The sequence below is a fragment of the Betta splendens genome, chromosome 15, assembly GCF_900634795.4.
Source record: "Betta splendens chromosome 15, fBetSpl5.4, whole genome shotgun sequence".
Classification (NCBI taxonomy): Eukaryota; Metazoa; Chordata; class Actinopteri; order Anabantiformes; family Osphronemidae; genus Betta; species Betta splendens.
In genome coordinates this window covers 14,233,330-14,257,982 of record NC_040895.2, presented here as the reverse complement: position 1 = coordinate 14,257,982, position 24,653 = coordinate 14,233,330, and the positions used below count along the sequence as shown (strand labels likewise).

The following is a 24,653-nucleotide window of genomic DNA, read 5'->3' as shown; positions in this document are numbered from 1 at the left end:
AAAATGGGCTATTGTACTGTAGCTGGGATGTACTGTAAGATTATGCGTCAAACATGTTTTAGGCTGGCACTAAGTACACTAAAAGGGCATTATTGAACATGAATTGGGTATTATCATAATAATAATATTATAATATTTGGCTGATGTACTGTTTCAGCACCTGGTCTGAATGAATATATTTATGTACAGTCGAGGGAATAACACACACGGTCTGTAGGTGAAGTGTAAATACTCATATAGAAGTCTCCCTTTGATTGACATGCAGCCAAAAGTATTAGCATTGTTTGTTACACACAGGCTGAAGAAGGAAAACCCCCAAATACAACAAAACAAGGGTTAGGTAGACAAATGATAAGAGTTAGGTTTTCATCTTTAGCTGACAGAAGGTACCATTGTCCTGTGCGAAACTTCCTATGAGTTAATTGTAAGGATGGACACATGGTGACTTCCTGTTGGACGTGTATGAAAAGGAAGACAGAGATGAAAAACAAGCCGAAGTGTGGCACAGCAACTGGCACCACTGGATTTGGGATGAAGACAACAATAAATTAATCCTTGCTGATTGAAACAATCGCCGCCATTTCCACTCATGCGCCACAAAGGGGGAGGTCAGCAAAGACGTGCAACCAGAAGCGTCTTTCACACACACGTGTATGTGCTGAATGGAGAACGTATCTGCGACACGCATATTTAATACAGCATCTGCAGTAAAGCAAAGCGAAAGGACAACAAAGAAGAAGCAGTTCCACGTGATGATGAAGAATCTGTTTACCTCATCATCAGGATCAGACTCCATATCCTGTGGTATTCCAAGATGCATTGCAGGAGAGGAGAGAGATGACAGAATGGAGAGCAGGGGAGTTATAGTGAGCGGGGTGGGGGGTGGAAACAAAATTTAGGGAGTGAAAATGGAGCAGCAAAAACAACAAAAGCCATCAGAAACGATCTATGGGATTAATAAAAAATAAACAGCAAAATAGGAAAAGCAAAAGCAAAATAATTACAGTTTTTGTGATCAATCAACAACAAGAAATAAATGCGAATCCATAATTATTATGTACCCACAGGGAGCCAGGCAAAATAACAAACAACAATGTGCATGTGTGGCTGCATGTGTACGCTGTGGGGTCTTATGACTGGCACAGGCTTTAACACTAATAAAAGACACAAGCAGCAGAGCAGGCAGTCGTTTCTGTACCAGATGAACTTCAATGGCTCCTCTTGATGCCAGGACAACATTGCTTTCTGTTTCCCAATTTCATTTACATGTAAGATGGAATGATATGGCCTACAAGAATGAAGCGTTCAAACATGGTGGATCCTACCTTCTTGTGGGTTGGCAGTGTGATATTCAAATTGCATATGGCCATTTGTGGAAGGCCTTTGGTGGTTTTGGGTTCTCTCAGGAAGGAGAGACGGCCGCACGGTTCCTGGCTCAGGTCTCTGATCTGTATGGGATGGTGGAAGAAATACACTGTAAGATCAAAACGCTATAATAAAGCAGCCACAACCTTTTCTTTAACACGGTCACACAATATTTTCACGGATTGGTCTCTACTGTGTGATGGACATATACAACAAAATGAGATGATATGATCAGCATAAAAACTGGTATTTTCTAAATACAATAATAAACGTAGACCGGGGGTTGGAAACCACCTTCAACAAAAGACTCAACGTTTGGAGTAAGACATTCTTAAATTATCAGAGCATGTATTTTATTGGTCAGTTAGGTTTCATGTCCAATATACACTATATACATGCACAATATGTCCTCTGTGTTGTGACAGAGTGAGACCGGAGAGAAGGCATACCTTAACGTTGAAGGGAAGTCTGTTTTCCTTGAAGGAGAAGAAGTTAAAGACCAGCTGCTGTCCACTTTTGGAGAGAGGGGACAGGTTGCCGTAGCAGTCCACGTAGATAGGCTTGCCCTCCAGAACCTACAGCGTTTGAGTTGTTCTTGGTGAAACTTTATTTCGTATGTACTGTACAGTGAGCAGTGCAACTTCACGCCAACCCACCTCGATATCTTTGCTCCGCGCCACCTCCTCGAAGTTCTCCTGCTGCTCCAGGGTCTTGTCCACCTTGTCGTCCGTCATGCAGAAGCAGCGCAGTCGAGCCTCCACGGCGTCGTTCATCTTGGCGAACACCACAAACTTGGCCAGGTACGGCACGCAGATCAGCTCCCGGTATAACTGAGACGCTAGACTGACCGTCTCAGGAATCTGGTGACAGTCTGCGAGCCAGAACCTGATATGGAGACAAGTTCATGGGAGGCGAAAATTTGAATATGATTCACAACCACACAACCAGCTAGCCCTTTTTACACACAGGATATCTATGTGTGTGTGTGACTCACCTGGCCGATACATTTGTGGTGAAGGAGACACAATCAGTTACAAAGGACAGCGGTGTGGTCCCTGTGATGTCCTCCCACTGGGCAGGGGACGTCCCTCCTGTACAAAACAGGGCAAAAGATGAGCTTGCTGCCTTTAGAGTGGAGCCAATGTTTTAGCTTTCATAATCTCTATCCTTTCATCTTCTCACGCCTTCATCTTCCTTCTATCGACCAGCTTGAGGCCACTGCCGGTTGAGCGTGACTCTGAATTGCCAACTGTTTCATGAATGTAATAAATTAAGGTCTATGTCTGACATTGCACTAAATTTGGTTCTAACTATGAGATGACAGTCAGATGAGGTCTACATGCCTGTGATGCTGCACAAGAGACGAAGGCAGGGTGCCGTCTCGCCTCGGTGGCCGCTGGGATGCCCTTCGGCCGATCTAGGTGGGACGGGGATCGTCATCGTGATCGGCTTGTGGAACTTTCTTCTCCTGGGCTCGACGGTGACGATGGGGCTGAAGGTGGCTCTGTTGCCGAGCACCGCCCTGACCATGTCGTCTGGCACAGGCTGAGCCTACACATAAGCAATGCTTGTTAAAAAACCCACATGGTAAACATAAAGAGTCTTCACATGTGATTCGATGAGTCCCTCCGACCTGCAGGCCAACACGGATCCTCTTGGTGAGCGCCCCCTGTGGGAACGAGGCCTGCACCATGGGCACAGTGCTGCTCGACAGGACGCCGCCATCGGGACCCATGTGGTTGGACTCCTGCTTGATCCGCGACACCACAGCGAAATACTGAGGGAAGTCACTGGTGACTATGCGACAGATGCGCTTCTTCTCCAGCTCGGCAGGACTGTCCAGCTCTGGGAAACGAACGAAAGAGGAAAAGATTAAATAACAAATGCCGCTCAAGTACGGCGTTTAGGATAAACGCCTTCAATGCCTGTGGTTGAGAATAAGATTTTGTAGGTCACCAGCGGTTCAGATCAGTCACACTGTGGGCTTGTTCTTTCCTTTACCTTCATCCATCCCAGTCAGCAGGTCAACGAGCTCTTCTGGTCTGGTGTCAGACTGGTGCTCCTTCCATGTGTCCCCATTGTCACTCCTCAAAACAATCAGCTCCCTCTCTTTCCCCCGCATGGATCCAAAATGAGGAATCTCCACGATCACGGGACTAAGGAGGCAAAGGAGAAGAGCGAGCCGATCAGCCCACGGGACGGGTTGGCAGACTGGCAGCTTGTCCAGGGTGAAACCCGACACGCGGCAGCTCACCCGAGAAACTGAGCACCAGCGGGTCCAACCTCCACCAGCCGACTGACCAGGCCCTCGCCCTCCACCATGGGCGGAGGGTACGCCAGCTTGTGCCTCTTGGCCAGGCGACACGTGATGCGCGTAGGTGCCGTACACTTCCTGGGGGGGATGATGATGCGCATGCCGTTGTGGCGGCTGCCTCTCATGGAGCCGCCGCGAGCGTCCACCATGAAGCTGACCAAGAACCTGCAGGGGCGACCGAAGCAAACTTAGAGGAGGAGAACTCACGGGCAGGGAGAAAAACCAGACAGAAGCCAGAACACGGACACAAGTGAGGAGGACGATTCCCATGCTGTGATCACCGTACACCCAAAGAAAGTAAGGGAGAGAGAGAAATTAACAAAAAAATAGAGAGCAACTAGACAGAAGAAAAAAGATGCTTTAAGATCTGAAGTTTGGCAAATGTCACCTTCCTCTGCCTCAATTTACAACATTTAACTATGGTTGAAACTAAACAAGGTGCTAATGGAGATACACAAAGTTTAGTTTCCACTTCTGAGGCCGAAGGTTTGATCGTTGCCAAAGTTTCAGCTCCTCTACAGCAGCATTCAGTGATCAAATATTAAACACCTCCACGGATGCTTCTCGAAGACAGGGTTAATGTGATTAATAAGTAATGGGTCGAATTCTTCAAAATAGGAGCAAGTGTTGGCATCTGTCCAACATGTTCATTAACACGAGTAAAGAGTGAGGATGAGGACCCAGAAGCTGGGTGTAGGAACACACGTTTCTGGTTTTGTGTGTTGTCTATGTTGTGTGCTGTAACCCCTGGAAGCTTTTTGAGCGAGGTTACGTAATGAGACGTAACACACATCCATGAAAGACTCCCGCAGACGTTGGTTACACACTTCTAATGTCTAAGCAATGCAAATGGAACACCAGACCACACGGAAGAGACGAGCACAGACTGGAGCACGGGGAGGCTAAGAGGAGAGGAGAGAGTGGCGAGATGAGGGTGAGACAGAGGTGGAGGAAGGGGGTGACATCACTGCGGCATCACGGGTGAAGGCAGTGAACTCAGTCATCACCTGGAGTCATACTGAGGGAGCGGGGAGGAGAAGCTGCAAAATAAACACATGGAGACAATGCAGGAGGCAAACCCCCAGAGCCTCGTTTTAGTATCAGAGTTTCACAAGCACTGTTGGGATCTGTAACGACTACTGAAGATGAGGGAACGGGTGAAAAGTGCAGGTAAAAAACAAGGTGAGGTAAAATCACTGTTACAATGATAAATCAGGATATAAACAATGAGTTGAACACAGAAATGCAGAGCAAAACTGAACATGAAGATCCCAGTATTATTGAGCATGACACTACAGAAGTATTAATACATATGAGAGGGCCCTGTTTATTCATGACCTCAACATTTTATCACTTCACATATTCAAACTGTGCGTTACAGCAAAATCTTATCGCTTTATCCAAATGAAACACACGAGTCACTGAGGAATGAGCTCACACGGGCGTTCTTTGTTTGTGTGAGGACAGAAACATGGGGCGACTTCAGGAACGTGTGCTTAGATTTATGGCGTGATACAAGAGCTTTGGAGGGTGAAGTGCACCTTTTATTTCTAGGTTTAACATGTGCAGGAGAGTCCCATCCCACAGTGCTGCACCCTGTCTGCATCACTGCTGCAGGCTTTGCTGAATATTGACTCTCAGTGGAAGAACAAAAGAAAACAGCACAGTTTTGTGCACTAGGCAAAAAATGGGAGACTGCGTGTGTGTGCTTCATGCTTCCTAATCACATCCTGCACGAGGCAGAACAGTTGTTCTTACCCAGAGTGAATAGGACTGGACACAGTGTTGTGGCTGTGGTCCATGGTGTCTGGAGTCCAGCTGTAGCGCCTCATACACTCTGAGCTGTAGTCTCTGGTCACAGCCAGGTGCTGGCGGGCGACGATCCAAAGACGAAGGAGAGGAGAAAGAAGGAAGTTATTCATCAGTTCATAAACACAACCGTTATTACTGCAGTATAACCGTCAGAGTCAAACAGAAAGAAAGACTGAAACAGTCGCACCACAATATCGAGAAAATAACATAATGAATGTGGGTTATTATAGAAATACACTGGAACATGCAAACAGAGCGTTTCTTACCAGAACAGCTTTAATATGTACGTGAACATCAAATGATGGGAAGTGGTGTGTGCTGAAAATAGCATGGGAATGTCCATTGACTAAACACAGGCCGGCACCAATGAGTGACATGAGAATGAGCCAACGCAAACATGTGCCGATGAAAAGTCTGAAGTAGGAACTCAACCAACAGTCGTAACACTGAGCAAAAGAACAGCAAAGCCAGCAAACTCAGGCAACCATGGACGCTATACCTTATTGAGTGGGTCAACCAGGTAGGAAATGTCTTTACAGGCGCTCTGAAGCTTAATGCAAAGGAGAGACAGTTCAGACGTCACTCTGCTGTCCAGGCAAATTCATTTATGGAGCGCTGTCTCTCCAAGCGATTACATTCCCCCACAAGAAGCCCCGATCCCGGCCAGTGGCGGCATCTAATTTCATACAGTCCCACTACTTTGATACATTTGTAAATTTTACTAAATGCAGGAAATTAAATCGCAACAAAGCTAAAAACTAATTAAAATAATAAATGTTATCACAAACTTGCAGACAAATAGTTAGAACCGAAGATATCGCGTATTTGACCTTAGCAGTAAAACAAGCATTGAACAGGCAGGACGAGATCTGCAGAGCTCTGAGCTTCCCATGGGAACGCAAAGGGAGGCCTCAAAAAGCCCTGAGGTTAGAATAAAGTCTCAGTCGAGGAGCTCTACAATCACCCTCAGCAAGAAAACAAAAGTGGAATTAACAGAGTTTCTGTTATGACCTTTGTGTGAGGCACATAAAGCTGCACCGAGGAACGATTTTAAACCTTATGAAACAAACAGCTCAAGATCAAGAAGTGAACATAGACAGACAAAAGTTGGATACAGATGGTAAGAAGGCAAGAAACAAAGACATAAGGTAACGAGGTGGCAGGAAGTGGATCTTACCGTGTCCTTGGTGGGAGCCAGAATCTCTTCAATCATCATACTATCCCTTGCAAATGAGCTCCGGTTGAGAGTGTTGGACCTATCCGAACTGAAGGAGCGGAGGCTACAGGTTACCACGCAACCCAGAGCCGCGGGCAACAACAAGTCACAGGCGGGGGAACACAACATAAAGCAAAAAGCAGGGAATCCATTAATACATGCAACCTCCAGGGAACCGGGTTCTTACTGGACGAGAGGGTCCAGTGGAAAACAGGGAGGAGAGGCGGAGGAGATACTGCAGCGGGTTATTCAGAGATGGAAATGAGAGGGAGCACGGTTGGTTTGCATTCAGAGATAGGAGGACAGAGGAAGAGGAGAAGTGGCGAAGGTGTGGTTAGTGAACATCATGGGCGCGGACGCGACCGGTCGAGTTTAAATGATGAAACCTGGCGGATCTCGCGCTGAGGAGAGACTCTCCCACTGCTCCCTTCCCTGCTTTGTTCCAAGATTAGCAGCCGACGTGGACCAGTTTCAGATCCCTGCCTGTCCCGCTGCACGGCTGCTGCACGGCTGCATGTCTATTTTTGCAGCCTCTCGGGTTCAAGGTTTTTTTTTTTCCCCTTCTTCTTCATCCTGCTGTTTTTGAAGGAGGGTTTTGACGAAGTGCTCGACTCCCAGAATGCCTGCATGTGTCATGATGCGTGTGTGCAGCATGAAAGGACAGCGCCGCGCAGCAACAACGCTGATTTTCAAAAACTGAACTACGAGTGTGCGTGCGTGCAAGCGCGTGTTGCGCTGGGGGGTGGTGGGACGGGGGAGGACGGGTGAGTGAGGGTGAGAAATTGCAGAGCTCAGCGTGTTTGAGTGGGCACACTATTCAGCGCAGATAGAAGCCCTTTATTCACCCCCCCACCATCGAAGTTACCAAGCAACTCTGTACGGCCTGAATTAACGCGCTGGCATGGCACCGCAGACCCCCCCCACACCCCTGCCTCCCCCGTGCGTCCCCCTCTGCTCCCACCCACACCCTGTTTGTTCCTCGCAGCTTGCCCCTCAGTGTCTTTCTGTCCATCCTCGTCCCCTCCATAAACTCAACCGTGCATTCGGCTTTTCTCTTCTTTGCATATCTCAGTCACGCTGGTGCGACTAAATCGTTTCCTGCCCTTGTTTTAAACAAGTCCATTCATTTCAACGTTAATCAGCCAAGCGCTGGTATAAATGACACTATTTCCATTATCTGAGCGACTTGTGTTTTTCTGTGGCGTCTGCGGGGACTCAAACAGACGAGGGTTAGATTTATCGCGCTTCCAGAGTCAGATCGAGTGAGGGTCGAGTCCCGATGCCAGACATGAGCATTTTCAGGAATCTCGGGTGGCAGAAGTTTCCATCTCTGTAAAGCGTGATCCAGTGACAGACTATCTGATGTGGTCGATCCCCGGAAGTTACACTTGGTGACACAGCGAACGGGCACCACTCAAACTGAGGGAAAAACACAAGGGCCGCTTTCATTTTCGTAGCTTTTCCAAACGTGCCCCGGGAAATAAAAACGCTGTTGTTTGGCAGATGTGAAGACGTTTGTGGGGGAGATGACGAAACAAAACAAGCCGCGTGGTCTCTAAATACAGCACGACACATGCAGAAAGACTGGATGTCCAATGGAGGGATGTGGCTGGGTTAGGAGGGCAAACGGGGTCAGGACGCCATTCAGTTACTACTACTACCACTACTACTACTTTTCTTACCTGATTCTAGGGCTGGAGTGGTTTTGGGGGGGGGGGGTGAAGGAAAACAAGAAAAGAACAAAACAGAGGAGTGAAAAGCAAAGCATTTTGAACACATCCAGGCGCGATGTGGCCACTTTCTGGCTCGTGTGGCATCGACGCTGCGCTCTTGCATGGTCGCGGGTTAAACGCGCTCCCGCGTTGGAGCGCGTTTACGCATTCGCAGCCCGGTCAGGAAGCCGACCATGCAATGTCGATGCCAAGAAGCAGAAAAGCAAGGGAAGGGAAAGAACTGGCTCAGCATCACATCTTTACATTTGATGGATATCACAGCATTAGTTACATTCACATACTTACATTTATAGCATTATATGATAATAGGAGGCATTTCAGGATCTGAAGCATCATTTGTACTAAATTATAGCTTACAAAATTCTATTTATTGTTTTATCTTAAATGCATTTTTTTTATTCAGGACTCGCTACCCGCTACACTCTAACGCTGAACTCTGCAGAAACGAGCTTGTTTACATGGAATCCCTCCCTTTATTTCAGCGCCTCCCTTGTTTCCCGTCGCAGCCGGTGCCGTCGCTTCCGTCGGCCCAAACCTCACACGCCACTGGCGCCTGCTACATTTCACCCATCTCATATGTGAAACTGTGGCCCGCAGGCCTGCATCGACTGCGGCTGTTCACCTGCAGCATCGGAGTTCACACTCACAGCTCGTATCTCCTGTAATGTTCTACACGTGTAATCTCTGCCCGGGTTTGAATGAGGTCACGGGAAACGCTGAATCATTTTTCAGCTCGAGTCATTAGAGAGCAACTTTCCAGCTGCTCATTCCAAGTTTGTGTCTGGGGTTCTGTGTATACTTTACAATAACACGCCCCTATAGGAGCCCGACAAGTCTAAATGTTTTAATGTGTATGTAAAAAGCCCAGTCTTACCTGGCGGAGCGGGCTCCTATGCTGAAACCCATGTAGCCCTCCTGGGGGAGGGAGTCGTCCCCCAGCTCTTTGAGGTCCTGAGGCCGCAGGTATTTGTCAGTGTCGCCGGTCATTGCATCCTCACCTGGTGGAAGGATGAAACGATAAAATCCTCAGGTTAACTTTGAATCCTAAGAGCAATCTGAGCACAGAGAGGCGATGCGGCACCGCAGGGAGGCGAAAAACAAACCAGTACCGCTCATTTGATTACGGTACTGCTCCTCTGTGTGGTACAGAGGAGGCCGGATAAGTCACCACTGTCGTTGGACCGAGCACCTCTCTCCACCCGCATAGCACACCGCAACTTTACTTTTGCTCCACTGCACTGACTGGTACAAAGCTGAGACAAGCAGGAAAGAGACAGTGATGCTTGTAGAGGGAAGCCATCAGAGGCAGCAGTAGAGCCACTTTGCGCTATAATCTGGAGCTTCCCTGGAAAACCCAACGCAGCGACAACAGCTTCCGCACAACAAGCAGGAGGATAAGCGGAGAAAGTGCACGACCGCAGCGCACCTCGTTCGGCGGACCGGTGGACGATGACACGCCGGTCAACGAAGCCGGCGGAGCGGCTACTGTGTTTCTGCTTCTCCCTCATGTCCGGCTCTGTCCTGTCTGCAACACACTGCTCCTTCACCGCAGCCCCTCCTCCTACCTTCAACACTGCCGCACTCCGATCACACAGCAGCACCACTGTCAACGCTGATGACATTACAATTAAGCGCTTCCGGTGGCGAATTTCAAAGTAAAAGCAGCCAACGTTTAAAGCCGATGTCTTCTGTACCACTATATTCTTTTATAGACATTTTATGAAACTAACCCATCCAATAATACCAATTGAAGGCTTCAGACCAGCTGGACAACCTAAGCGTGTATATTTTTATTGTGATAACGCCAATGAACATCCAACTTCCTGTTGCGCTCCCTGTTTCTTTCCGACTTGACCAAGCTGTAAAACAACCGTTTCCCTGCTGCTCTAATAATGTGTCACCCCCTAATTCCGCGCACGCCTCTGTCTAGAACCTGAAACGGCACCGAACTTTATTTGAGCTGTTCTTAAATACGCCTAAAATAAAAAACGGCAATAGACTAAATTCGATCGTGGTTCATCGCCCGTTCGTTCCACGCAAGAAAACTTTAACAAAACAAAGTAACGCACGGTAAATTAACGGCTGTCAAAACGCCATCACGCGGCTTCTTTATTTTCTATCTGTTCGATCAAAGTGTTTGTGGCTTTTATCAGCAAAGCACCAACTACTAAAACTTCATTTGATGCTCTAGCGACTTACCTTCGTCTAACGCCGCCATATCGACCAGAGTTCCCGGGTTATTTCCTTTTTACTTTCTCCCAAAACGCTCCCAGGAGTTAAACTCAATCCAACGAGAGGACACGACTGTCAAGTAGTCCATTCAGTGGCGCTGGTGCTGGTGGAAAACGTTACCCTCTCCTCACCCCACGCTCTTAACTCCTCTCATTCCAAGTTGCGCGCGCGCCCGTGCGCGCATCGCCGCCGTCTTCTCTCGGTGAACAATTTAAAACCAACCTTTTTTTTAGAGCTCTGCGCATTTTTCCCGTGATACGGAACACGCCGCTGAGCGGGAACCGCAGACGTGCGCAGCATCGGACGCCGACGGCCACAACCGGGTTAATTCCGCTGCCCAGAAAAGCTCATCTCATTGGATTTGCATTAAATAGAGACCGTCTCCGTGCGTCTCGGGCTGCGGCGCATCTCGAGCAAACTCCGGCTGAAGAGCGTCAACAGAGGCCCCAAAGCGCAGTCGGCTGACGGGGCGCTCGAGCGAATGCATGGCAACCTGGCAACCCCAGAGGAGGAGGCAGTGGCAGGGAAGGAACACCCCCCCACCCCCCCGTGGTGCGTGGGGGACTCTGGCTCCACGCCAAACTGGGACTGGGCCTAAAGTAATGATGAAATAACCACGTCATGCAATTCTTTGACATTTTAAAAATGCCTTAAGCAACAGGTCTCTGCGTAGTTCTACCTCCTGTGTCTGGCACACAGTGCAACACCAGCTGAAGTTATAATAATTCTCTAAGGGCCCCATGGGCGACATTGCAGGGATTATGGAGATACTCTGACACTGTGATGACAGCGGAGCACAACAACGAGTTAAGCTGATCTCTAAAGACTGTACATTTAGTGGCTAGAGTAGTTGACTGAAACACACACACACACACACACACACACACACACACACACACACACACACACACACACACACACACACACACACACACACACACACACATAGAAGGAGTGTCACCAGTCACACTCACTTCAACCTTCAGCCTAATAGGATGGGTTTCCCTTATGTACTGCAGGATTAAAGGGGAGCGTGGAAACAGTTTAGTCCTTCCTCCATATACACACAGAGCAAAAACAAAAACATTCCACGGAGTAGAAGTAGTGCAGGCCCACAACGCCGGTCAATTATACACAGTATAAACACTGTGGTTGAGTATGAGGCCATGGAGTCTCTTATTTATCTGCAATGAGCAAGCAAAAACTCCCTGGTTTCTGCAAAACAGTCAGTCACACTCGTCTGTAAAAGATGAGTGCACCTATAGTTGTGTTGAGTGTTAGCAACACGGTAGTTTATTAATAGCGCGTGACAATGAACCTTCATTAAACAGCTGCATGACACCCTCCCATCATTATCTGATATGCGTGCGTGCGTGTGTGCAGCTTGTTGAGTCTGGCTGTATCACCTGACACAGAAACTCCACTCCTGACGGCCCCTCTAAGCACCAGCCCATGAACAAGCTCATCAATTTTACAGAGCTGTCGGCTCAGAGTTTCCAAAACAAAGGACACAGAACTAAAGCAGGCGGCCCGACGCAATGTGACTTTTGTCATGCACTTGGCAGCGCTCGGCTCTGCAGGACTACGGCCGCGGTACCCGTGCACATGTTTTGATTATGCCTGGGCACCTTCTAGAGAAAATGAACAGCAAAGCCCCACAGCAGCACAGCAGAGGTTTGACAGTGGGACAAACAGGTGGAAGCAAAGAACAGAAGAGCGGAGGAGAATTGGGGACAAATACCTTCTTCAACATCTGAAAAAGACTCCTCATGGAGAATTTCTGGCACATTGGCCTGGACTGTATTCAGATACACATACAGTGAAACATGCACATTTTAATGAAAATGAAAATCACAGAGCACACTCACAAGTGAATGAAAATCAGGCAATGTACTCATGTGAAAAAAGTATTACTATATCAAATTAGTTTATCAAATCAAGAAGAATTAAATTGTTTCTGCTTCTTCCACATACCTTCGTCATCGGACATGTCAAGGAACTCGTTCATGGTCTCTGGAACATTGATTTTATGCTTTTCTGATGCACTCTGAAAAGATAAAAATATTACAGACCAACTCAGGTTTTCCAAAATAAAAGAAAGTTGAAACCAACTTTAATATCACAGTTTTGCTCCTAATAGATTATAATGTTGCTCTTAGAGGAGCCATTTGTTGAGTAACAGGTTAAACTGAACAGAAACAGTACAAAACACAACTCAGGGCAAAAGGTTCCGACAGAGACATTAAACAGCAGCAGAGGTCTCTGCACATTAAATAATAGATTAACCACAGTGAAGCAGGGAGCATCCTTGATCTTTGTGTCACATTACTTGCTCCTTTCTGCTGACTGTGCAGGACGGTCAGTGACCTCTCTCCCATCTCCGTCCTCCTCATACATTTACCACCTCGTCTTTCCCCCTTTCACACCCTTCTCCCTGTGTGTGCGTATCAGATTATGACCCCGGCTGCATGAGGAGAAAGCTTAAGCTTCGGACTAAACCCTCTGTCTCCTAATCACACGCCGACTTCACACTGAAGCTGATTTGCAGGATTCACAAACCGACTCTATTTATATCAGGCTGCTTGTCAAGTTTTAATTTAGGCTGGAAGTCAGTCCCAATATTCAACTGAGTGCACCTGTTTATAATACATAGCTGCAGTCATTGAAAATAGGCCCTATTAATGCAGCAAACAAACAAACATACTGTGTCTAAATGATGAGTTTTTAAATGCGTGCAGCTCCTGATTGCAGGGCACCGCTGGGGGGAAGTTATAAAACCAGACATTGTACTGCATGAAAGCAGCGGATGCGCTGCTGAAAAGAAGAGGGCCTCACCATGGTGTTGAGGTTTTCATCTGTCACGGGCCTCAGAGTGTCCACCACGGAGATGTACCCGAGGCGCCGGGCAATGGAGAGGGCAGTGTTCCCATTCTGACCAGTGACAACCAACAGGGAGTTATTCACGATCAGCGCTTCGGCCCCGTCGGCGACTGCAAATATGTGTGTGCGTGTGTGTTTGTGCACTGACCAGGGTGAGCTCGTTGGCAGAGGCCCCGTGCTGAAGCAGCAGGTTGATGATGTGGGTGTGGCCCTGCTGAGCTGCTTGGTGTAGAGGAGTGTATCCATTCTGGACACAATCAGAGCACAGGCGAGAACGAACACGTCAGACTGCGCGTAGAGCTGGAAGCCGAGGCGCGTGCAGCGTTTGTCTACCTTGGTCTTCCCGTTGATTCGGGCATGGTTCTGCAGCAGGAAGTTTGCCATCTTTGCGTTGCCATAGTGACAAGCCACGTGCAGCGGAGTGTAACCCATCTGCAGGAAGGCACGCATTAAACTGTCAGTGCATGTAAAGAAGTGAAAAGATGGAGGCTTCGAAAGAAGAGAGAGAGTGTTCCACCGTCAATACATATAAACATATTTCACGTCACTGTTGATTTATGTGCAGACTCCATAACGGTAATGGAGGAGATGGGTGAATGAATAACCTGTTCACTGTAAACACACGCAAGCACGCACACACACACACACACACACACACACACACACACACACACACACACACACACACACACACACACACACACACACACACACACACACACACACACTGTGATCCTGTGTGTGTTTTCCTGAGTGAGTGTGTGCATGTGCACGTCTGTGCTTCGCTCCAGTGCTCCCATAATCACATGAACACCTTCCACTCAGGTATCAGTGCTCTGTAAGTAGCACATCGAACACACTTAAACGAACGACAGCCGACAGACTTCTGACACTCACCCTGGTCTGCGTGTTGACGTCGGCCCCGTGGTTGAAGAGAACCTCTGCCACATTGACCTTGTCCTCCTGAGCCGCCAGGTGCAGTGGTGTGAGTCCGCTCTGAGCCAAAATAACACACACACACGCGTGTGAGCGAGCGTCACGTCCTCGCTGCCGGAAGATAAACCCCAAACACACGTGCTGTCACCTTATTGCACACGTTGACGTTGGTGTTCTTGGCCAGCAGCAGCGACACCAGGTCCACGCTGCCCTCCTGCGCCGCCAGGTGGATGGGGCTGATGCCCTGCCGCGTCACGGCGTTGGTGTCTGCGCCGTACTCCAGCAGCGTGGTCCCGATCTCCATTTGGTTCTTCTTGGCAGCTATGTGCAGCGGCGTGTAGCCGTTCTGAGGCAGGGCCCAAACACATACAGGCCTTAGAACAGGGTCTAGGCCTCGTTAAGTGCGTGCACTGGGAATGTAAGATTCCATTTAGATTCTAAATGGGATTCACACCAAACAATATGGAACTACTTGTGCTGTGGAGAAAGTTGAAGGATGGAGAGTAAGGTTGAAATGCATAAAAGGTTAGGGATACAGAAAATAAAAAGCATATTTCTGTATCCATAACTAAAGATGTGAATGACTCAGGTGCACCTTTTTACAGCTGCTTACAGTGAAACACGCTTCATCAAACGCCCTCTAATCCACAACTCTGTTCTAATTCCCCGCTCAGACAGCTCCTCTAGTACACGCGGATTGATCCCTTTCCAAACGCACTCAAATTAGACCAAACGCACCGACTTTAGCAGCGAGGAGGAAGGGAAACTGGGAGACAGGAGGGCAGGGAGGGTGTGGGAGGAGGGAGGGAGGGAGGGAGGGAGGGAGGAAAGAAGCAGGAGGAAATAGTAACGGATGCAGTTTAAAGAAAGAGCAAAGCGAGGGTGAATTTGGATGTGTGTGTGTGTGTGTGTGTGTGTGTGTGTGTGTGTGTGTGTGTGTGTGTGTGTGTGTGTGTGTGTGTGTGTGTCTGTGTGTGTGTCTGTGTGTGTGTCTGTGTGTGTGTGTGTGTTACTGCCAATGTGCCACAGATTTTACAGTTTCTGGAACAGACTGGGTGGTTTTAAATAGAGAGCCATGAACACCATCCTGCTGACAGTCTGCCTGACTTTCCCTGAACTAACAGATACAGCAGCGCCACCGCTCACAGCCTCCAGGCGTGGACATGATGGGATGGAGGAAAATGACCATTTGATTACATACAGACGGCACAGCGAGCACCAGCCAGGCGGCAGAACGTGTGTTCAGGCGAGTTCGTGTCGATACCTTGGCAGCAGCGTGCGGGGAAGCTCCCTGATCCAGCAGCAGCAGTGCCACGCGCTGATTATCGTAGTGAGCGGCTACATGCAGTGGAGTTAGTCCACTCTGAAACACACACACACGCACGCACGCACGCACGCACGCACGCACGCACGCGCGCGCACGCGCACGCACGCGCGCACACACACACACACACACACACACACACACACACACACACACACACACACACACACACACACACACACATACACACACACACACACACAAAGAGTTAGAAGGTCACTGAATACACACAAACACACACATGAACACACTAAAGCGTGGACGTCAAGGTGATGGAGTTAAAGGAGTGGACGATCAAGCACAGCTGCACCTTCATGCAGGAAACTAAATGGAGGAGCTAATGAAGGATCATCAGGAGAGGCGATTAATTATACGCAGTCATATTCGTCAAAAAATAAACAAAAATAAAAATGACATCTACTAAATTCCTGCCTTTTGTATCTATAAATGCAAATACATTTGATCTGAAAGGCCTTGGGGGCACCAGCTGTGTCCTTATTCACCGTGCACAGGGAGTCCGTCCCCATCACAACTACTGAGTGCACATTCATCACTGTTTTTTCTCAGCGCACGCAGCGTAAACTAGGATCTAAGAGCTGGACGGTGGTGCCTCAGGCCTCAGAGCTGCACCCACAGTGTTCCCTACGCACAAAACGCAACTCGTGACCCATCAGCAACCGGGCCGAATCACCAGATGACTCACATAACTCAAAAACAACATCTGCAGGTTAGAAAACAGATCTGCTGTGTGTCAGTATTTGGGGTAAAACATCCTTTGGTTAAATGTGAGGAAGTCAAATAAATAATTCTTCTCGCTGCAAAAGAAAGTCGGAGTAATTAAACTGCAATAAAAGCGTGGAAGCGTCATTATCATACCTGACTGCCATTATGCTAAATGCTCTCAGATGGTGGCAGGCGCACACAACTAAATAACAATATAATCAGTGCCAGTTGGCCTGTGTGTGTGTGTGTGTGTGTGTGTGTGTGTGTGTGTGTGTGTGTGTGTGTGTGTGTGTGTGTGTGTGTGTGCGTGATCAGAGTTTCTGTGGAGGTGGAATGAGTGCGTGTCATCAGGGGAATATAAGCAAATCTGTCCACAAGCTTTTTGTAATAGGACAAGCATCTGCTGGCTGCCTCGTCCCGGGCCCGGTTCTGAACCCCCCCCTCCACACCCACTACTCCCACCCAGCCTGCGTGCAGCTGGAGCTGGAGAGGGGTTCTGTTTCGCCTCAGAGGCAGGTCGGGCCCGGGCAGGCAGCAGAACGAGCAGTCTGTCCTCTCACCTTTCCGGCAGCGTCAGGTGCAGCTCTCTTCTGTAGGAGGAGATTAGTCACCTCCATCTTGCCGTACTTTGCCGCGACATGCAGCGGAGTGAAGCCTTTCTGTTGAACACACAACAAGACGTTTGGTTCAAAAGACAGTGGAACGGAGGAGGCCGTGAAAATGAAAAAACAGGAAATCAATATTTGCATTGTTTTAGGTCAGCCCTCGCTGGCCTGGGGTCAGCTTCTCACATTATTGCATCTGAATGGACTCAATGCCATCACATACTGAGAGAATAAATGTTCCCTTGTGTATTTATTTTATATAATGTAATGATCAAAGCTTCCTTCCTGTGTTCAAGCGAAGATATTTTAAGACGTTGGGTCATAGTTTCCAGATGAATGTGGGACTCCCACAGATTCCCATTCCACGCTCTGAAACACATGACCCCATTTGTACAGTACGACCGGTTACAGTCATTTCATACAGCGGCTGACTGCAGGTTGGTTTAAAAAGCTTCCTGCGTTAATATAATTGAAGCTGCGTGTCTAGATGTGATCCTCATCTCGTTCCTTCTTAATAAAAGGCTGGAACGGCAGCATTTCTCTTCGAACGGCTGACGCAGGTGACGCTCCGGGGAAAAAAAAAACTGCTGCATGTGTGTATTCGCCAGATTGCGATGAGCGGGAATGAAGGCGGGAGAGGGGCTCCGTGGGGATCATGCTTCCTTAATCTGTTCCACTGACAGAGGTCACCTTGGAGACAGCCCCCAGCAACCACTGCGCCACACATGCACCAAGCACTTCCACGCAGTCGGTTTTTAACCTTCATAAAACTCGGCCTGCTCGCGAGTGTGACTATAAATAAATGCATCACTTACAAACCTGGCTGGTGATACGTTGTAATAATAGAATACCATAAAAGAATGGGGCTAATACATGTGATAACCAAAGCAGCATGGATGAGACTGGGCACAGAGCTTGCGCCCACTAGTGGAGACCCACAGCGCTGCGCGTGCTCCGCTCACCTTCGTCGCGGCCTCCAGCGAGGCCTTGTTCTCCAGCAACATGGCCGCCACGTCCTGGTGTCCCTCGCGGGCCGCCAGGTGCAGCGGGGTGTAGCCCGAGGTGGTGGCGGCGTTGGCGGCGGCGCCGCAGTGCAGCAGCTGCTGCACGATGTCCACCTTCCCCAGGCGACTGGAGATGTGCAGCGCCGTCTGGTCGTCCTGCGGCGGAGGACCCAGTGACTCTCAGCCCTTACGGTGCCATTGCCTGTTTTTCGAGTGATAACGAGGCTCAGAGCTCTAACCTTGGACTTTGTGTCCACGTTGGCGCCGTTCTTGAGGAGGTACCGGACGACGTCGGCCTGGCCCGCCCTGGCTGCCATGTGGAGCGCCGTCTCGCCGCGCTGGGTTCACACGAACAGGCGTCAGCGGGAGGCTTTAACTTCATATAGACACAAATACTAGAGACTAGAACTGCCACTCACGACGTTGGTGGTGTTGGGTGACGCTCCGTGATGAGTGAGTGCGTGGACAATGTTCTCGTGGCCCATGAAAGCTGCCACATGGATCGGCGTCAGGCCCGACTGCGGGGAAACATTAAACTCACTCCCTGAACCTGCATTTTAGTACATCAAGCTACATTTATGATTATGAATTCTGTGGTACCTCGGTGACGGCCTGAATGGACGCTCCATGTTTGAGCAACAGCTCCATCACTTTGACTCTGTTCTTCTTGCAGGCGATGTGAAGGGGAGTGAAACCGTTCTGCACCGGGCGAGAAAGGAAACAACTCAGCATGCCTTTAGCTCAGCTAGCTCCTTTAGCTGCACCCCCCCCCCCCATCATTACCAGGGCCTTGGCGTTGGGGTTGGCCTTCTTGTCCACGATGAGCTTCGCCACCTTGTAGTGCCCACAGTGGGCGGCCACGTGCAGCGGCGTCAGGTAGTCGTTGGTGACGTCGTCCACCGGCAGGTCGTGCTGGAGCAGCAGCTGGACGCAGTTCAGGTGGTCGCCCTGAGTGGCCATGTGGAGCGGAGACAGGCCGTTCTAGAGTGGGGGGGGGGCAATGGGAGAGAGAGAGCAGGACAAAGACAGAGAGAGAGAGAGAGAGAAGCACACACGCAGACGGACACATAGACAGACGGACAGACAGACAGTAAGTTAGGACGCGTCCGTGCGCTGCACGGGTAAACTGTGAAGGAAGTTGCTGAGAAAGGTGACAGAAGCATTGTTATAACGAGGCCATTACAACAATGTCTATTCGTTACACTGGTCGTCCTGCGCAGTCAAACTGTAGGGCTACGCAGCGGAGACAGGCTGCTCTGCAGACGTCGCACAGACGTTATGGACACAATGCGACAACAACAAACCTGCTACGTGACTGAATAAGAGAGTTCAAACGACTCGGTGAGGTCATGAAAGCAGGTTCAGATGAACTCAAGCTGTGCCGGAATGTGATCTAATATTTTATTGCGTCCCATAAAGTCATGGGTTCGTGACCCTGAACGAGGCCGTAGCTCCTGAACGCATCGCCCCAGTAGCTACCTTGGTCTTGGACAGAATGGGAGCCCCTCGGTCCAGTAGGATCTCGACCACCTTCTCGTGTCCGCTCCTCGCGCCGCAGTGAAGCGGCGTCAGGCCGTCCTGCACACAGGGCAGTTGACAAAACGCTGGAGCGCAGGAAGCTAAAAACCCAGAAGCTGCACTTTGGGGATCCGTTTTCTACACTCACCTTGGTCTTGGCATCGATTTTAGCCCCTCTATCCAGCAGCAGCTTGACCATGGTGCTGTTTCCCCTTTTTGAGGCAACATGAAGTGGCGTGATGTCATTCTGCATGGGAAATAGATAGAATTCAAAATAGGGACATAAGTAGAGGCTAAATTCTGCTGGACCATAATCTCTATTTTGCTTGAATGCTGGTAATGCTCCGTTCTAAACGCCAGGGGGCGGCGTGGACTCACCCGAGCCATGAAGTCCACCGCAGCCCCTCGGTTCAGCAGGAGCGTGGCCACGTTGATGTTGCCGTAGTGAGCCGCGATGTGGAGCGGCGTGAAACCGCTCTGACGCCGGCGAAATGCCCCAACACGCACGCACGCACAAAAAGACAAGCACACACGCCTCATTACAAACAGAACAACACAGCGCGCGTCCAATCAGTGCAAACCTTGGGTTTCACAGCCGACTACACAGTCTATTGACGGAACAATCACTACATTTATTAGACAGAAACAAGCCTGACTACACACTGATGCACTGTCACCCGACTTTCTCATGGTGGCGGAAAAAGTCACTGTATAGAAGCATCAAACATGGGGCCGGGACGAGCACTGTCAGATATATTTATAACCAGCTACTGCGACTGTGTGCTAATATCACCCTGCAAATGAACCTGGTGTCCGTTTGGCATTTCCTTCCACAACCTCTGCCTGACAGACGAACAGCTGTCAAAGCAACAAAAGGACAATGGAAACTCTGTATCTAAGGAATGAATTAATCTGCCATTAAGCCGCCTCATCAGTGAAATCTTAATTAACAACGAGGGGGGAGCAGGTGCACATCGACTCTGCTGATAACAAAAACTACACTCCAGCTAAGAATAATTTTAGTCATTGAAATTATTAGCAATAAATAATGTGGTAATACCTGCTATCTACGCATGTCTTTACCCTAATGCGTGATAAATAATGGCCTTCTGGACGAATCCTAGCAGATAAAGCGACCACCCGGCTGTGGTGCAACACAGGATCGACATGACTCCTCTCTTTGCTTTGGTCCCATGCAAAATGCTTTGGGTGCAAGGGTTGAGTAGTAATATAATCCATACGGGGTCGGGTAGGGGAATGAACTACAGCAGCTGTCTGTTGCTAGAAGGCTGGGATCCTGCAGTCGAGTGGGGATTCGGTTGCCATGCAGGTCATAAACAAACCGCTGCGCTTTAATAGATGATAACCACTGTTCATGCCAACACCGGTTATCATGTTGAGCCGTTTCATGGAAAGATTGTGGGGTCACATGAGGACAACATTTTATCAACAATGATCAAATTGAAAAGTAAAACTTTTGGACACCATGAAACCTATTAGAGTCAAGATAAACCTGGATACCCAAGCCTCCAGCGTCATGATTCATTAGATTAGTATGAGAGAAGCATGCGCTACTCTGACTCCCTATGTGACGACAGTATATCTACGACATGAATGAAGCGATGAAGGGGAATTTACATTAACATGGAGAAAGGAAAGTGACAAAGGGCTGCAGAAACACTACTGCATCAAGTCAGGGGCACTGAGGTTGTTGTGTTTAGAGTTGTTATGAGCTGCGATGGAGAGACTGCGTAATGTACAGAGTAGAGCTGTACCTCTGTTGTTCTATTCACCATCATCTACAGAGTCAGCCGAGAGAGGAGAGAACCAGCAGTTAGAGCAAAGAACTGAAAAGAGGCCTCCACTGACGTGGATGGGGGAGCAGAGAGAGGGGAGAAGGAGCACAGCACTCAGGGCGGAAAAGGCTTCGTGTGGGTTGAAGAGGTCTCTCTGGTTAAAGTCACTGTCATGCAACACGCTGGCAGATTCTTCACGCTAGCACTAAAGTGAACATCAACACAGTACTTCTGCAGCTTTCCCCTTTTCAAGCGTTAAAACAAATCCAACCAAGAGAGAGAAAAGGAGAGAGGCAGCATTTAAAAATGAGGATGTCACCAAAAGCATTAAAAGTTAAACAATAGTAGAAACAAAGAGGGAATGAAAGCAGAGCGGCCTTAGGCACCCGCCCCCCCCTCACCTTGGACTCCACGTCCGCGTTGTGGTCGTTCTGCAGGAGCAGGGCCGCGGCCTTGGTGTCATCCTTGCGGGCGGCGATGTGCAGGGCAGGCAGCCGGACTTTGCCCTTGGTATCGTTCTCCAGTAGCAAGGAGACCACCTGGTCATGGCCCTGCTGTAGCGCCACCGCCAGAGGGGTGAAGCCGTCCTGCGTGTGAGGGGAGACCAGGCTTTAGGGGGAGGTCATGGTTATTCATATGAAGTATTGAATGCACAGGAAGCGAACGCAGGCATTCATAGGGCTCCACAGGCTGAGCCACCTAAACGAGAGCAGTAACAGTGGCAGCAGCCATTAACGGTTACCAGCGGACCTCGTCTGTGACCCGCTCAAGGTCACGCTCCCTCCACCACCGCACGCTGCTGCACTAATCAATGCAGCGCTGCCTAGTCCCTCGTGAAGGGATGGAGGGAGACGGGGAGGAGGCGGGACAGGTTGGGGCTCAGAGGGAAGGGAGAGAAGGGAGAAGGCTGAAATGTCACGTCAATGAGAGGGGGGAGGGAGGGAGAAGGAGGGCGAGGTAGGAAAAACTGAGAGAGGACACACACACACACACGCACACACGCACGCACGCACGCACGCACACGCACACACACACACACACACACACACACACACACACACACACACACACACACACACACACACACACACGCACACACACACACACACACACACACACACACACACACACACACACACACACACACACACACACACACACAGTACCTCAGTGGCCATACTCTGGCTGGCGCTGTTCTCCAGGAGGAACCGCACCACCTCCAGGTGATTCTCCTGGGCCGCCATGTACAGAGGAGTGAAGCCATTCTGCACAAGAAGCCCGATATCACACACAAGCAGCCTCACATCAGTGTCACACATCTACATATAAGTAATATAACTGAGCATCGCTGTCTCCTCGCTGCGTCAGACTAAAGTAAAGTGCAAGGACGGTGATTTCCTTGAGCAGCAGAGGCCCAGTTGGAGGGTTGCCAGGTCCCATCACAGGGAGCTTCCCACCGAGTCGCTCCCTCAGTGTCATTGACTTCGTGACACCACATCACCCGAACAACAGTGTCAACAAACGCCGGATCGCACCCAAGAAGCATCCGGTCCTAAATGCGGAGAAATCGCGTGTGATGTGGGTGTTGAGCAAACCTGAGACTGTGCGTTGACGTTGGCTCCGTTGGTGACCAGCTCTTTGACCACTTCCGTCTGACCGGCCAGCGAGGCTATGTGCAGAGCAGTGTTTCCTTTCTGGATTACAGGGGACAAGCACAGAAACGCAGCGTTAAGCCCCCCGACACCTGTGCCCCCGGGCCGACGTCCGTCACCGGCCGGCGCGTATCCATTACACAGCCACAGCCACACCTTTGTCCCTGCACCGCCAACAATGTGTCACAGGACGCTTTTTATGAAGCTGGACGGAGCCCAGCGGAGGCGGAGTGGACCCCGGCCCGCTGCTGGCCACGTGACACCGGTTCTGTTCTGATCACCTGTCACGCGTGGCTGAAAGGTCACATCTCTACACGCCTGCTGAAAAAAGGATGTTTAACTAACAGCCCAACCGCGCTCACTATACAGGACCTGGTAGTCAGCAGGAGGACTGTTCTAAAGAATCCATAGAAGATTCACATATTGTACACATTGTCAGAGCTGTAAACAAAGCTGTAACTTTCCAATTGAGCTGCAAATCGTTATCATTCATTTTTAAGCAAATGAATCAAAGATTTGATTCTCCCTCAAAACCACTACGACATCAAAGCGTCGGCTTCACCAACACAGACCCACACAGCCAACATCCAGACACGCTGCCTCCGTGGCTGCTTCCGTCAGGCAGCGCATTCCCAAGATCCCGAGTTAATCCCTCAGCATCCCCAGGGTCACAGCAGCGCCAGGCTTTAATTGGGGAAACTTTCTCCTTGATCTTGAATATTTTATTGTGTCCTGTGTGTATGTCAGCGCCGGGCCCCGTGGCCCGTGGCAGCTAAACGGGAGCGAGAGCCCTCCGGGCAGAAATCTGGATAGTGTTTTCAGACTTCTCCCAAATCCTTCAAGCATCGGAGAAAAAAAGCAACACTTCAAAGAAAGAAGCATTACACTAGATAATGCTCTACTGTAACTGCTTCATTGCAACCACCTCTGTCTCACTTCTCGCACCCTAACAAGTGCTCCACTGTGGCTGCACGCTGCCTAATCCTATAGTGCGGACATATTTTGTGCCGGATCCAAATATAGCTGTGTAACGTCAGCTGAGCTGCTTTAGGTGACAGGCCTTACCTTTGTGGCTGCATCCACTGTGGCTCCGAGTTTCAGCAGCTCAGCAACAACCTCTACGTGCCCCTCTTTGGAGGCTAGATGAAGAGCGTTCAGGCCATTCTGAAAGGAATAGACAGAGTCGGGCTCGTTCGCTGGAAGATGATGTTTAATTGAGCCTAATGCATGCGTTAAAATGAATAAAATATGTATCGCCTGCACGTTCAATTAGACAAGAGCCCTGAAGTCATGAATTTGAAATTCAGCTGATGCAGCATTGTGGCATGAACAGCAACAAGGAGGAAAACTCAGTAAACCTACCTGGTTGCAAATGTTGATCTCAACCCCAGACTTGATGTAGTCTAGAACCTTTTCCAGGTTCCCCGCCCGGGCCGCTCTCAGGTAACTGGCATTGCTGTCAGACTGGAGGAGAGCGAAAAAGAGACAATGAGGAGGCGTTTCACCGAGGCGCACGGGACAAAGCGAAGCACACGCAAATTCT

At 49.5% G+C, this 24,653-nt stretch overlaps 1 protein-coding gene across 50 annotated transcripts in view; it reads right to left on the bottom strand.

Annotated features, from left to right (window-relative positions):
• The window catches only part of ank3a (ankyrin 3a), an 80,121-nt gene that overhangs the window by 19,337 nt on the left and 36,131 nt on the right, over positions 1 to 24,653 (bottom strand). For 16 of the 50 annotated variants that reach the window (XR_005898695.2, XM_055502608.1, XM_055502628.1 and 13 more), the window contains exons 2-39: positions 24,473 to 24,574; positions 24,176 to 24,274; positions 23,054 to 23,152; positions 22,625 to 22,723; positions 21,860 to 22,045; positions 21,438 to 21,461; positions 20,041 to 20,139; positions 19,811 to 19,909; positions 19,624 to 19,722; positions 18,928 to 19,125; positions 18,745 to 18,843; positions 18,564 to 18,662; positions 18,384 to 18,482; positions 18,103 to 18,300; positions 17,096 to 17,194; positions 15,753 to 15,851; positions 14,637 to 14,834; positions 14,450 to 14,548; positions 13,886 to 13,984; positions 13,701 to 13,799; positions 13,508 to 13,603; positions 12,647 to 12,719; positions 12,414 to 12,470; positions 9,315 to 9,438; positions 8,390 to 8,401; positions 6,669 to 6,771; positions 5,991 to 6,041; positions 5,438 to 5,547; positions 4,687 to 4,719; positions 3,620 to 3,844; positions 3,367 to 3,521; positions 2,999 to 3,210; positions 2,709 to 2,916; positions 2,360 to 2,456; positions 2,022 to 2,250; positions 1,815 to 1,940; positions 1,326 to 1,448; positions 773 to 799 (exon numbers count right to left, since the gene is read on the bottom strand). Coding sequence is in view for 49 of the 50 variants with exons in the window: in XM_055502608.1 (XP_055358583.1) it covers positions 773 to 799; positions 1,326 to 1,448; positions 1,815 to 1,940; positions 2,022 to 2,250; positions 2,360 to 2,456; positions 2,709 to 2,916; positions 2,999 to 3,210; positions 3,367 to 3,521; positions 3,620 to 3,844; positions 4,687 to 4,719; positions 5,438 to 5,547; positions 5,991 to 6,041; positions 6,669 to 6,771; positions 8,390 to 8,401; positions 9,315 to 9,438; positions 12,414 to 12,470; positions 12,647 to 12,719; positions 13,508 to 13,603; positions 13,701 to 13,799; positions 13,886 to 13,984; positions 14,450 to 14,548; positions 14,637 to 14,834; positions 15,753 to 15,851; positions 17,096 to 17,194; positions 18,103 to 18,300; positions 18,384 to 18,482; positions 18,564 to 18,662; positions 18,745 to 18,843; positions 18,928 to 19,125; positions 19,624 to 19,722; positions 19,811 to 19,909; positions 20,041 to 20,139; positions 21,438 to 21,461; positions 21,860 to 22,045; positions 22,625 to 22,723; positions 23,054 to 23,152; positions 24,176 to 24,274; positions 24,473 to 24,574 (4,353 nt within the window). In the remaining variant the exon portion in view is untranslated. Of the gene's footprint in view, positions 1 to 772; positions 800 to 1,325; positions 1,449 to 1,814; positions 1,941 to 2,021; positions 2,251 to 2,359; positions 2,457 to 2,708; positions 2,917 to 2,998; positions 3,211 to 3,366; positions 3,522 to 3,619; positions 3,845 to 4,686; positions 4,720 to 5,437; positions 5,548 to 5,990; positions 6,042 to 6,668; positions 6,772 to 8,389; positions 8,402 to 9,314; positions 9,439 to 10,639; positions 11,500 to 12,413; positions 12,471 to 12,646; positions 12,720 to 13,507; positions 13,604 to 13,700; positions 13,800 to 13,885; positions 13,985 to 14,449; positions 14,549 to 14,636; positions 14,835 to 15,752; positions 15,852 to 17,095; positions 17,195 to 18,102; positions 18,301 to 18,383; positions 18,483 to 18,563; positions 18,663 to 18,744; positions 18,844 to 18,927; positions 19,126 to 19,623; positions 19,723 to 19,810; positions 19,910 to 20,040; positions 20,140 to 21,437; positions 21,462 to 21,859; positions 22,046 to 22,624; positions 22,724 to 23,053; positions 23,153 to 24,175; positions 24,275 to 24,472; positions 24,575 to 24,653 lie in introns of those variants that run through there. The other 34 variants (XM_055502639.1, XM_055502604.1, XM_055502645.1 and 31 more) reach the window with 30 other exon arrangements.